The sequence below is a fragment of the Streptopelia decaocto genome (assembly GCF_964273445.1).
Source record: "Streptopelia decaocto genome assembly, chromosome: 1".
In the NCBI taxonomy this organism is placed as follows: domain Eukaryota; kingdom Metazoa; phylum Chordata; class Aves; order Columbiformes; family Columbidae; genus Streptopelia; species Streptopelia decaocto.
In genome coordinates this window covers 128,967,113-128,981,414 of record NC_138663.1, presented here as the reverse complement: position 1 = coordinate 128,981,414, position 14,302 = coordinate 128,967,113, and the positions used below count along the sequence as shown (strand labels likewise).

Here is a 14,302-nt window from a genome sequence, read left to right as displayed (position 1 = left end):
GAGTACTACAGTCATTAATTCAGTTTCTCAGTGCCTGGCTTTCTGTTAGGGGGAGTTCTGGCACTGTTTTTTTGTTTGTTGGTTTGTTTGTTTTCCCCAATTATCATCTCCCTAGGCTAGAGAATGGCATGGGATTGTTTTCAGTTAGTGAGGTGGAAGAGGGCGGGAATATGCAGTGCAACAAATGCTTTCTACGAATGCTTATTTCAGAGCACAAGAGCACAACTTAACATGCTATCTCTGATGTAAATATGTCCACACATGGATTTAATTAGAAAAAAACACATTGCAGAGAAGGCCCAAAGAATAAAAACCCTGATAATTCGCTAGTTTTTCTCCCTTCAAGTCACAAAGGCTTAAGGTAAGGTAAATTTTATCCCAATTTTTATAGCTAAACATATCCGAATCAAACTTCAAGGTATATAATACATAAGCAAGAATTATCTTTGATCACAAGCATAAAAAAGGTTGCTTCTACTTGGCATCCATTTAAAGCAGTCAAGTGGTACATGGAGACAGAGCACACAGTAGGAATAGCGTTGACACCTCAGTACTGGTAAGCTTACACTACCTTAAATAATGAGAGCAATTCTGGCACATTTCTGATGGCTTTGTCCTGAACTTACAGAGTGAATTTACCTGGAATGATCCACTCAGAGGTGTGCAGCTCTTGTGAGTGGGTCACTGAGTCTGAGCTGTCCTTTGGAAAGGCAGTTCTTTAGCTGGCGTTCCCCTGCCTGTCTCTCTCCCACGAGATCCCATGGGTAGATCCCATCTTGGCCATAACTAGGTGTTCAGCAATGTCACCACTGCTTCTTTGAGGACACTTATTCACTTTCTCTTCTCTGAAGTTCTAATTTCTGACTCAGAAATTTGTGAGCTCTGTTTGCTGAGCTCAGTGTTCACCACTGGAGATGGGACCCTGCCATGTGCCTCATGGCTTAAAAATCTCACACAGGTCAGTGGAGTTAAGCTAGTTAGCACATGCAGAGGCAACATATTTTCAATACTGTAGCTGCTGGTATCAAGCTTTGTAACCTTTCTTCACACACAACACTAAGAAGGCTTTGTTTCCTGATGCATAGTGTACCTGTTACACATGGCGTTCTCCACTAATCATTAAATGTAACACAGATGCAAGAAAGGCACAGCATAGGGAAACCGCAACTACTTGTGCAATTTGGAAAGCATCTCTAGTTGAATAACATATAATAGGCTCAATGCAGTTAAGCAGAGACCTCCAATTCTTTAAATATATGCAGTAGCATTTAATTTGTTTCCAGCCTTTTACATTGAAATCGTGTCTTCCACAACACACAAAATCTGAGGCAGGCTAGCTTGTAAGAGAAACACTTTCTTTTTTTTTAACAATATATACAATATTTACCACAAACAAACAAACAGAAAAAAAAAAAAAAAAAAGAAAAGAAAGCAAAACCCAACAACACAAAGCAAACCCCAGAAAGCCACTTCTATATATGGAAAAGCTTTAGCGGCATTCGTGATGCTCCTTGATAATAGAACTAAAGGCATTCTGATGTAAACTTGTCTTCACTCTCTTTTCCCTTTGTCTTCTGTTGCAAAACCAAACTCTCACAACTTCTTTCTCAAGATTGAGCCCCTCAGCCATCCTCATAATTTCCTGAGAAGAAGGCTTACTTTGTTCTCCAAAGTGTCTCTCTAGGGCTTCTTTGGCAGCAATACTGGATAAAGGGATAAAATTTCACCTTTAAAAACTTTTCTGATGCATTCAGGCTTTCACCACTAGTTCACAAGAAGGGACAAGTGAGAACACTAAAGGTAGTGACTTGGTGTGTTTCCTTTTTTCCTACATAAAGGAAACCTACAGAGCTTAAAGTACACTGTAGTCATTTGCTGACATGAAGAGCATCACATCATGCAGAATTTCAGTACAGATTAATTTAAAAGCAAAACTAACATCAAGTTTGATGCAATTTCAGTGGTAATAATGAAATATTTATGCTTCTTGATGTTCTCTAGGAGATACAGCTACTAGCTAGACATGAATTGGATCACAGGAACTGGAACAAGCTTGCCCACCCTTTCTGCCCCAGTCACACCGTTGTAGGGGTTCAGCAAATGCACATTAGTGTGGTTACCTGGTTGTGTCAAATCATTTGGGTTTACAAAGGGCAAGAGCTCCGTCACTTACAATTTGGGAAACATATCAAGTTCTTAATCTCTTTTTGTTATAGAGAGTGCACCACAGTATTTCTAGAAATCAGCAGTTTACACCAAGCTGTTTTAACAGTTATCACTGCTAAAGTCTGCCTTAATCTATTCCTCAGAGTCAGCAGTGACCAAGGTTGAGTGGTTCAATAAACAACAAACTTTCTTACTGTCAGATAGAATTTAATTCCCGTTTGTGTTGCTTATTCGCAGAAAACAGAGTATCTGCGGCATACTTATGTGCCACCAGGACACATCTGAAACCGGCTTCAGCAGTAGCTGTAATTTCTTTGGACACAAGAGGGCACTTCATGCATTATTCTGGAAATGAGGTGCAGGTATTTCTGTTACAGAAATATACAAAGGATTTGATGGAGTTCCAGTTATTTCATTACTTCATCTGCAATATGTTGTTAGTTTCTCATTTACAGGTCTATTTCACAATATTTATTAACATTACCAAAACTAACTAATTAATAACACGATGTTCTACACACACAGAAGCCTAGAAGTATCACTGGTTTTGACTAACAGTTTCATAGGCTTTCTGATCAAAGTAGAAAAGAAAATAGCTTCCACAAATTCAAATTAAGTATTTTTTCTTAAGGGTATGACTACCCTAACTTAGTTAGTGGGACTTTTGTTTCACATCTAGTTTACCTTCAAACATCCATTAAGAATTGATAAGAGTAATGCTGAGGGTCAGATAAAGTCCGCCTCCCTGATAAGTTTGAGGTCTTCAAACTGAGGTCCTATATACCTTCAAAGGAACAATTAATATTTTCTTATATTTTCTTATTATATGTGATTTGTATATTATGTATATTCTTATTATATGTGGTTTGGTCATGAACTTCCTTTCAATTATCTGTGCCCTTGACAATTTGCCATATTTGATACTCGCAGTGCAGTGAATTTGAATGTAAAAGCAGGAAGAATTAAAAATGCTTATTATGAGGAGTGATTTATCCAACAGCTGTTAAAAACAACACCAAAACCCACCATGTTAGATGAGCAGCCTTGAGCAGGCTCCTCTAGCCAGGGGAAAACACCTAGGACAGAAATGCTCTCAACTTGGCAGCTTTCACACAGGCCATACTACATAGACTGGGCAAGGTCTTGGCACTGCTGCTCAATCTTTACTAACTTGGAGAGAAACTGAGAGGAGAAACTGGCCTCCCAAGAGTATAGCTTCATCCCTTGTGAGGTGCTCTGATGAGCAAATGAGCTATGAAGCATTGCCCATCTCCAGCTCACTCCTGATTGAGGAGAAACCCATCGGAATAATTTTAACTTGAAAAGTCAGAGAGAAATAACACATCCATTTTATTCTTTATATCAAAAGCAATATGACTAAGAAGAGAAGTCCCAAGTTGAATGTGAAAGGAGGAGGTGCATGTTCTGGTTATAGGATTCTGAGGTTGTAGGACAATAGAGCAGCTTACATCTCTGGGAGGTGGCATGGCACATTGGGAAGGACCCCTCTGCAAACATCAGGCAATTCACTGTAATGGGTAGGCCCTGGCAGCACCAGGTCTGTGCCCAGAGGCCGCCAAATTCCCTCCTGTGAAAGAATGCTACAGCTCCTTGGAGGTCCCCTGAATGAATTCTTCTTCATCAACTGTAAGAGCCTGGGAATTGCCCCTTGTTCTTACTTTGCCTATTTCGTAGTTGTTTTTGTAATATGATTTACCAGCCTACTCGGTTTTCATATGGAATTGAGGCTAGATAGATGGTAGCTGTTGGCCACCAGAGATATGAGAAGCAGAAGGAGCTTCCAAGAACAGCTCCCTTTTTTCCATTTGGCTCATTGAAGTGCTTTTTTTGAACTCCGGAGAATGCAATGGCAGAGGATAGAGATGAGGATCCAATATTATGTGTAAAAGCTTGCTCTCAAACTCCCAGACCTCAATTCTCTGGAAGAATAATGCAGTTTATTTTGGTATAATATATAACCTCCCAAAATGCAAATGAGGATGCTCTGATACCTCATTCACTATATTGATATAATAAAATTTGGGCAGAATTGGATTTTTTTTTCATATTGAAGGATGTTGTCATATGTTGAAAAAAAAAAAAAGTCTTTTATTGGGAAATGTAGTATATTTGGAGTAAATTGGGGGTTTGGAGGGTTATGCTGTCATTTTTCAGTGGACTGTTTCAAAACAGTGAAACATTTTGAAACACTAGCTATAGAGATTCATTAATAGGAACACTTTCATTTCAAGACCAAGAAAAAGGAGGATCTTAGCCGAAGGGGAACATGTAACCCTCTAAATATTTATTACCTTATGGTGGTTCTGCGCTTCCTCTTCCGCTCATTCACTCCAACTTTTTCACTGTATAAAGCTACATTAAAAATGGAAAAAAAACAAATCAAGCAGTTACTTTCCACAGGGAATGGAAAACAAGCACAATTCTCTCCAGAAGAAAAGTCCCTTTATGTCACTGAATAAGAGCAGCACCACATATAGAAAAACTTTTTTCTTTCAGATGGCTGGTCATTTTTTTACCTCCAGCTATAAATGTCTATAAGCAAAAATGGTGTGCCATGGCTAAAGTGCTGGCTCTGTGCCTATGTAAGGAGCTGTACTTCAGCCCTTTCCTTTCACCTGCCTTCTTCCTCGTGATGGGTACCATCTAGGGAGACGGATTCCATTTTCATACCCCTTAGCTACCTCACCCTCTTTCTGCAGAAACATGGCCTTGGCTCCCAACTCCATTTATTCATCTGCATCTTCCATACTAATTCCCGATGGACAAGTCCTCCATCACTTCTCAGAGGCCACTGCCTGCACACATGATCTTACCCTGCAGCTCAAGCCTGCAATGCTGCTCATGCAGTCAGCAGCTGCTGCCCACCTTACGTGTGCTTTTTGCAATATGCCAACTGTGTTAGGCCGTTCTCTGGTTTCTAGTGTAGTTACAGGGGAAGGAAGCTCTCTATCTTTGGTTCAAAGTAAACTGAAGTGTACGGCACAAGCAGCCTTTTGACCTTTTCTACTGTTCAATACAATGGTGAATCCAAAAAGTAGCATTAAGATCATTTTCTCTTTCTTCCTGTGCTAGGTGAGTGCCACACGGTGGTAGTCCTGGCTTTTGCTGTCATCTCCAGGCACATTGCTTCCCAGAATCCCAATTGATCCAGCTGAAAGGGCTGTTCTTTAAAACAGTCCATTTCCTTTAAATCAACCAACCTGTTCTTAATATACTCTTTCCCCAGTGAACCCCATGCCTCTTCCTGCAACTAGAAATTACTGGACAAAAGGGAAGGAATCCCCTAGCAGCAAAAATGTTGCATCAAAAACTTCTATGCCACGCTATTCTTGTTCAGGGTTTAAAGACCACTGCTGCAGCTGAACTCAAATCCTTTTCCCCAAGGCTACATCTCATATACCAGAGGCTGGAAGGAAGAGTTCTTTGTTAGTGAAGAATCCCTGTATGCTGCTAAATGTCCCATCTTAATAACAGCTCTGACCTATGCCACAGGACTGGAGCTCGTTTGCTGGGATCGGACTGAAATAAATTACTTCCAGTAGGTCAAGTGATATTTCTGCTGCTTTGTACCCTCTGTACATTTCAATTTGACCTCTTTGCTCACGCATAAAAGACAACCAAAATCTAATATAAGCACACCTTAGTAATCAAAGCTGCTAAAAGAAAAACATTAGTCTACGGAATACATGTACTCGTCCTTCAACATACATATAGGATCCTGGTTTAAATGCAAATCAATATTTAGAGGATTTCAATTCTCTACCTCCTACTTGTTCTGCTTCCTCCAGCCACTTGGACAGTATTGATTTCAGCTTGCATGCATTCTTGAAGCTCAGCTGCAAGTTTTCAAACCGGCAAATAGTAGTTTGGCTGAATTCAGAGCCATGCACTGCAGCCAGTGCTTCTCCAACGTTAGTTTGCGTGTAACCTGTAAAAAATAAAGGAAAAAAAAGGCACTTTGGAGCTTTATAGAAAGAGTTACTTTCCATGAGATGCTTGGCCCTTCACTGCCGACTTTTATGAGCTGTGTGTGCCTGCAGTGTCTTCAGGATGGACTTTCTGCAGAGGTCTTTGTGACCAAGTCTGAGCTCACCTCAGAGACAACTTCAGCCTCCTGTTGGTTTCATTGGAGGTTTCACTGATTTAATGGTTTTACACTCCAATATTAGAGATTTGAGAAGGAACTAGACACCCTGTATCTTTCTTTCTATAGGTGCTGCAAAGGCAACAGGATAATCCCCAGCAGCACCACTGGTCTCGTGTCATTTGTTGCAATGACTAAGTTGAAGTGATCAAAGAAATGCTGTGGTTTCCATGCAGACACTGGTTTTGTAACAGCAGCTCACTGTTCCAGGCTGTGAATGTGTACCTGCTACATTCAGGAGTCTGGCTTATCCTTCTCCCTATCTGCCTCTGCACCAGAACAGACAGGATCTCTTTAGATGCTGAATGTCTCATGAGACAGCTTTTTACCTCCATTTTGGTTGTGCTTGCTCTGTGTTTCTCAGTCTCAGATCCACAGCCCATATTAACTCTCTCTTCCCTTGTTAAGCTCAACCTCAGATTAGTTTTCCTGTGCAAATGGCATTTTTCCCAGGAGAGCATTAAGCTCAGTCTTACAGGTTCTGTGCCACTTGCTTGCATCAGAGGAAGTTTAGCTCCCTTACAAATTCAGGATGAAGATGCAGTAATAAAAACAGTGATTAACAGCGTGGGACCTCACAAGTCTTTCTGTTGCTGTGGCTGACATCAAAGACATGGTATAGAGCAAAACTGATCAAGATGCAAATACTTTTAAACCCTAATTTTTTGTTTCAGTGCTTATTTTTACTCTGCAAATAGAACACACTAGCTTTCTAGCTGTTAAGTAATGCATAGATGCCTGTGATAACCTTATAAGTTTTTTACATTTATAAAGCTAGAAGGACACCTTGTTTTGTAATTATACAAAGTCATGTTATAAGTAATAATGTCAAAATTACAAGTCTTCGTTCAGAGTACCCAATATTTATAAGAGGGCTGAATCTGCAGTGCTGGATGTGATTTTTTTTCTGTACAGTTCAAACAAGGATGAGACAGGCTTTTACTTTGGCATGTACCTCTATCCCCTACAGGTGAGAAAGACAGGGCTCAGTCCACCTTTGTCCTCAGCTCAGATTTGTCCAGTGAAAGACAAGCACCTCACTGAAGACCCTTTAATGAAATCCATCTTGCATCAGCCCCAGTAGTTCTCAGACAGCAACAAAGATATCAATTGCTGCAGTACCTGTGTCTTGGCAAAAGAAAATAAACCAGGAAGAGAAGCTTCCTACTGGTATGAAAGATTTGCCATGGATGTCACACATTTTACATGTTGAAATGACATTGCACCATGAAGTGAAGAACTTCATGGGGAAAAAGGCGAGTATGAGATGTCATAGCATGTGCTGCCCTAAGTTGCAGAAAATTTGGGGCTGTGAAAAATAATGCACCTGCTAGTGAATGTAATTTAATGAACAGCAATAGTTTTCTCTGGACTTAAGTAATATAGGGACAGGAAAGTTTAAAGTCACTTTCTGTGTACTAAGTTGCAAAAAGCTGAAGTTCATTAATTCTGTGTAAGTCTTCTAGAAATAGAGACAGTTTGGCAGTGCAGGGCAGGATTAGATTTACGATTAGATAAGTGCAGAGACTGGACTGTGAAACATTTGGAAATAATTTTTCTTTCACTAGAATTTCTCAGCCTTTTGTTCATGGACATAAACCACATACCCAGCTTAATTCTCCGCAGCTTAAATTCGTTAGCAAATTTCTCCAGTTCCCTGATTTCGGGGGAGTCCATGTCAATGGGCTCTTCGACAGACTTGTTTTTTCTGCGGAACTCCTGCTTGAAGTCTGCAGCGGTGGGATCGTCTGTGAGGAGGGGCTGGTGCATGGGTGCGAAGCTGTGGCCCAAGGCACATGAGCTGGCACTCAGGGCGTGCTCCGGGAATTTATAAAGGCAAGGGGTCAGGCTACCTGAGCAACACAAAAAGAAAACTCGGTATAGTTATTCTCTACCTCTACACAATGAAAACATACCTTCATCATCGCACAATCCATGTCTGTAATATTTATTGTATAACATATGCAAACATATCCAAGAGTGAGGTTCTCCTACGAGATACGGTCTCACGTCTCAATATTTGAAAACTGAGCAACAGCCACTTTCACAGGCCATAGCTACCCTGCTTCTTAGCAAACTGTGATGCACTTACATAAGGGGTAAATGGTCCAAACTTAAATAACAATCCAAGATCTCAACTAGAATTAAGTGGCATAACAAGATTGATGGATCTATGTCATTTTGAGCCACATAAAATGTGCCAATCTCTATTTTCTAAGACAAAGAATATTTCCATGTAAATACCATTTGATGTACAGACAAGATATTATCTTGGTTTAGCTTCAACATAAAACTTGTTTCAGGAAAGTACACAGGTAAGAGCTCAAAGAAGAACAAAAAAAAAAAAAAAGGAAAAACCCAGAAGACATTTAGAGTGATTGTTCTGGCTTAAAAATAAATTCCTCAAGGACAAAGCAAAACTATCTTGTGCTACCTTTTTTTCACAAATATCAGAGTTAACAGAGTTCAGATAAGAGTGAAGGCTGTTTTTTTTTCTAGATATTGTACACAGAGCTAAAGAGTCTCTGACATGAGGGGGGAAAAATAAAATGGTTGGAGAAATATTAACACTCTTCCGTGTATCTGAAGCAGCTCATAAATTCCAGGTTCTCAGGACATCCTTCCCAATTTTCTAAATTACACAAAATTTCATAGCAGAACTCTGAACTTCATTAACCTCCCACCCCTTCCTCCATTTACTTTTCTTGTCTTCATTGCCCCGATTGCTCTCACCAGCATTGGAGGTTCTAATCCTGTAGGAATACTTTATGCTTTTTACACAGGATAGCCATAAAAGGAGATTTTCTCAAAAAATAAAGGAAAAAAAAAAAAAAAAGGAAAGAGAAGGACTTGCTTTGCAAGGTGCTGACACTGTTTACCACATTGGGATGTGGCATGCTGCATGTCTGTAAGATGCGACTCTGGGAGAGACTTGCTGATAGAATCTCCGGAGTTGCAGGCTTGATGCCTAGTAGCAAAAGGTAAGAGTAAAAAGAGAAAGAAGGAAAATGTAGATGTATTTATTTTGGACTGAAATAAAAGAAACTTCTTAGCAATACCTTTTGTTTAATACCTGTGGACTTTTCCTGGGGATTTGAGCAATGCTAGGAATGTTTGCAACATATATATTAATGGACAATGAAATAGGAGCATTTGGACATTTGCACACAGTGAAGGAAGTCTACTGACTGTCTGTGAAGAGTCCCTGTGCAGATGTATTCATCTGTACTGACTTACTGTAGTATTTCCTTCATCTTAAGTGAAATAAAATGCTGAGTTTGATTTTGGCCTAGCTCTGAGTCATGATTATTTCTTTGGGTTGTGTTAATTTGATTTGTCACATTATTTCATTGATGGCTGCTTGAACTTGCATAGAATAACAGTTCCTCTTCCTAACTCAGCCTGCGACATGGAAAAATGAGCAGAATGCTAGCATACACTCCTAGTATACATTCACAAGTGTATGATCTGTATGATCTTCCTGCTGAATTCAGCTAGCTTTTCATTGTGCCACCATTATATTTTGTAGCTCCAGTGAGGGCTCCATCACCTCATCTACCAGTAGTACACATATATATCAAGTACATCAGTCCCGATCCCTCAGAAAGTGGTGATCACCAAAGAAGTGAACATAGGCAAGCCTAAAGAGCAGCACTGTCCCAGTCTTGTAGAGAGGAATAAGATAGAGAGCAATTTGCCAAGAGATGCAGAAGTTTGAGGAAACTCTGGGCACTGATCCTTAATTTCCTAGCCCCCTTTTGAGAGTCTTAACCCCAGTCCTGTCTTCTTTAAGCAACTGTCTTGAATCAGTCTCTTTAAAGAAAAACTGGCCAAAATCAACATGCTAATAGCTCACCCAGTTGAGGGGATGTCTCTTACCTGCCATCACCCCATAGGTCGACGATTGATTTCCATAATGACAGGAAGGCACAGAGTAATGAAGGCCTGCCAGAGTGTTTCCCAAAGTCGTCATGGCAAAGCAGATACAGGAGCATATAGGTGTTTGGATCAAAGACAAAAAGATGGGACTGGTAAGAAAATGTATGAGGATTCAAGACACAGCTTTTCAGTTCAGAGGCAGGCAGTATACTTGCATGCAGTTTTTGTGTGCATTCAGTAAGCATTTAGCTCTGAGCCATAGCCATCATGTTAACACTGCTGGAAGTCCAGATACTTGTCCAGGTCACACCAGATGTGACTGCCAGTATAAATACTGAGATACCTTCTGAGCCAAAACCAGAAATCATCTTATTACGGTCTCAAAGTTTTTTTTTTTTAGTATTATCTATGGGCATAACCCAGTTTACATATACAACTGAGCAAGGGAAGCGTTGAAGTCTCCTGGAGGAGATCAGTTCCTCTCTTCAACCAGCTTCCACACATGATTTCATTTAATCTTGCATAAAACCTTGCTCCATGTTCCCACAAAATCGATTTGCTTCACTGTTGTGCAAAACCCACAGTGAACACAGACATCAAGGCAGGCAGTATTTCACATATTCCTAAGACTTGGGTTTCCAAAAGCAGCACTTCGAGATATTTCTCTCAGTAAGGGTGACAGAGCACTGGAACAGGCTGCCCAGGGAAGTTGTGGAGTCTCCTTCTCTGGAGACATTCAAAACCCGCCTGGACATGTTCCTGTGCGACCTCACCTAGGTGTTCCTGCTCCAGCAGGGGGATTGGACTAGATGATCTTTTGAGGTCCCTTCCAATCCCAAACATACTGTGATACTGTGATATTTGCTTTGAGGCATCCAGAGGCTGCATTTTCTCAAGTGCCAATCTACCAAAACCATTTCAGAGTGCTTTAGCGCGGTGGTAGGGAAGCAGAACAACAGACTCTGGGCTCTTCTAAGAATCTAGGCCTAAATCATCATTTTCCATCATCAGCACCAAGAAATACAATTATTTTCTCTCTAGCATTTTCACAGGGTTGTTATGGATCACCAGTGCCTGAAGAATCAGACATTTTTTTACTGAATGCAAAATGAGAGATATGGTGGTTTCTCATGCATAAGTAGGCACAGAAATTGCATATACTGTCCCCTCTAACAACTGCTATAAATTATAATATTAAAAATTCATGTTTGTGAACATTCAGATATGTAAAACTGCACTTTAGAGCACACGTTGTTCAAAACAATATAAGTAATTAGGAATTAGAATCTCTGTTTTTTATAACAGTAATAATAACAGCAAAATGTCCTGTTTAGATACATTTATACAGATATAGAATCTACTAAACCAGACATGCTTATACTAGTATAAGTGCACTCAAAATAAATATTTCATTAATAATACTAAAGCATTTAGAGCAAGGCAACTTTTCTGTTGAGATAAGTTCTAAGTGTTTACTGGTGGTTTTTTTCTTCTATTATTTCATAATCCCTAAACTATAGTTTTCTGTTAATAAACCCAACATTTCCAAATTTCTAATATGATTTAAAATTAAATGTTGGTAATGATGCTCTTTAAATTAAATAATGACAAAATGTTGAAGATACTGCAGAACATCAGCTGTATGACATGGTACAATATTTGAACAGCAGTATATTCACTTCGACTTTGTGGCACATTTTAAACATTTTTGACATTTAACGTAAGTCATTATACAAAATTATTTCATGTCTACTTTGTGCACAAATTCTCCTTAGATATTTTCACCATCATACCACTGTTTATTGCAATTTCTGAATCTATGTAAGAAGTTTATAAACCTTTAATTGTTCTAGTAAGCATTCTCTGTCACTGCTTCCATTCTCACAGCCTCATCTGCTACATGTGGTCCTGCAAACAAAATTCCCACTGACTGCAGCAATATTTGTTCTTGAGAGGTAACTAAAAAATATCAAAACCTGAATTTGAAGCAGATGAACAAATGCTTTTGGCTGGCTGTCACTATATACTTTTTATTATGAATCAGATGAATCTAGATAATAAAGTATGATACAGATAAATAAATCTGGCCTCATACAAAATTTAAATTCTCCTATTCCCTACTACTGCTGCTAATCAACAGCCGTGTTAGGATATTTTGAATCTCCTGCTTAATGTATAACATCTTGTTATCTAACACCAATTCTCAGATTTCATTACTTACATGCTTTTTCTTGGTATTAAAATGTTTTATTACCAATGTATTTCAGCATAAAGCTAGTTGCTTGTTAAGGCTCCAAGTAAAATTCTTACCTTAATGCAATTTCAAATAAATCAAAACTATTTATTTTTCTGTTCCTGAAAATTTTCTACCAACAATTCCTCTATTCCAAAATCCCACTTCTGCAGGTTTAAGGTTGCAAGGAAACCCTCTTTCTTTCTCTGTCTCTCTCAGATAGTTCAGTGATTACCCAGTCCTAGTATTTAAATGCAATTAATTGGATTATATACACACACAAAACTCAAAACTATTAATGAGACTTCTAACATCAAATTTGAACATCCCACTTAAATTTTAGTCTTGATTCAGTTTGCAATATGCATTGTAAAGTAATATTTTTCCTTCTTGAAACCTTCCCCAAATTATATTTAGGCCTGACCACTTTTAAATACATTCCTATTTAAGGTAATTTATATAATTTTAAATTTTAGTTCCATAGTAACCAAATTTTAAATTACTTTACATAACATCTGTCATTCAAGACTTTATAGCCGTAACAACAGTAACTGTTTGAACCTGTTCTAAGTTAATGCATCAGTAGCATACTTGAGCCCAAATTTGTAACAAATTAAGAGAAAGCTACAAATTTCAGTAAAACACAAACATGTGGTGTGTACCTGATTCACTCATCATGCAGCTTTGTGAAAATGCTTCTACTTTAATGTAGTTCCAATCTGACGTACGGCATTGATACCAAACACTGTAAATATTGCAGAACTTGGTGAACACATAGCATTCAGAAGCATTACAAATGACAGTTACTAAGAGAAAGATTATTTTTAAAAAGTACCTGTAGACATAACATTGGTGGCATGGTTAGAAACTGGCAGGCACTCTGCGGCGCTGTGATGCATTATCAGAGGCAGAGAGGTAGAAGAGTCAGAATTCAAGGGTACAAAGGTGTCAGATGAAGCAAACGCTTGGCAAGTCATACCCTCCAACAAGCAAAAGAGCCACTTGCCCCTGTTTTCTAACAGAACAGATCCAGCGTGATTAACGGCAGCTCAAACTGTATTCTAGGCTTTTTACCTGTGTATACATATACAGGAGGGCTCCAGAGCACAGGGAGGTCGTGTGCAGGTATTTATACCTCTAGGAAATCCCTTTATCCATTTTAATGTTCTTTTTCCCAGCAATATTGCTATACTGCTATAGAGCCTCCTTCCTTCCCACACAAACACAATACCTGTCCAATTAATGGTGGGGAAAGAAGAGGGAAACCAGAGACATGATTTGACAGATATTTTCAATTAGGTCTTTTGTGAAGAACAATGGCCAGAAAAAAAAATATAAAGTATCGTCTCCACAGTCAGTAGCAATGAGACAGGTATGTTTAATACTAAGTAGGTTTCCACAGTTAACACCTGCCCCCAAAATCTCATCGGGGCAATTTTCTGGAAGGCAACCCCACTGAGAGCTCAATCAGAAGTCTGCAAAAGTCAAGAACCTACAGCAAAATAATCTAAATTAACTTAATACCCAGCAGTTGCATAGTGATCATTTGTCTTAACATGTTCAAGTATAAATAAGAGACTTGTAATTTGGAGCAGCTGTATTCAGGAAGAAGCTTCTAAGCAGATAGCTTTACATAAACATAAAGTACTAAATGTTTATCTAACATAGACACTTGAAAGAGCCCACAGTGTCACATAAAACTCATTCACAGTTAACACTATCAATTTATACTACAGCAACATCTACAGTCTCACCCAGAAGGTCCTAGTCGTTATTGTGCTACACACTAAGTAGAAGCAGGGTCTTTGTTCAAAGAATTTACTAAGTGATTTGTTGGCATGAGATTAATGAAAATTACT

The 14,302-nt window shown here is 39.0% G+C and overlaps 1 protein-coding gene across 2 annotated transcripts; it reads right to left on the bottom strand.

Annotated features, from left to right (window-relative positions):
- Nucleotides 1–605: 605 nt before the first annotated feature.
- POU1F1 (POU class 1 homeobox 1) lies at nt 606–13,420 on the bottom strand (the record flags this gene model as incomplete). 2 transcript variants are annotated; one of them, XM_082061630.1, is made up of 7 exons in its annotated part: nt 606–1,703; nt 4,479–4,539; nt 5,951–6,115; nt 7,939–8,180; nt 9,182–9,299; nt 10,211–10,276; nt 13,279–13,420. In XM_082061630.1, the coding sequence occupies 7 exons, from the start codon at nt 13,418–13,420 to the stop codon at nt 1,490–1,492; spliced, it is 1,008 nt and encodes a 335-aa protein (XP_081917756.1). In that variant the 3' UTR covers nt 606–1,489. The 2 variants fall into 2 exon arrangements, with proteins under 2 accessions (XP_081917756.1, XP_081917757.1); XM_082061631.1 differs by lacking the exon at nt 9,182–9,299 and having other exon boundaries at nt 7,939–8,184.
- Between the last annotated feature and the right edge of the window lie 882 nt (nt 13,421–14,302).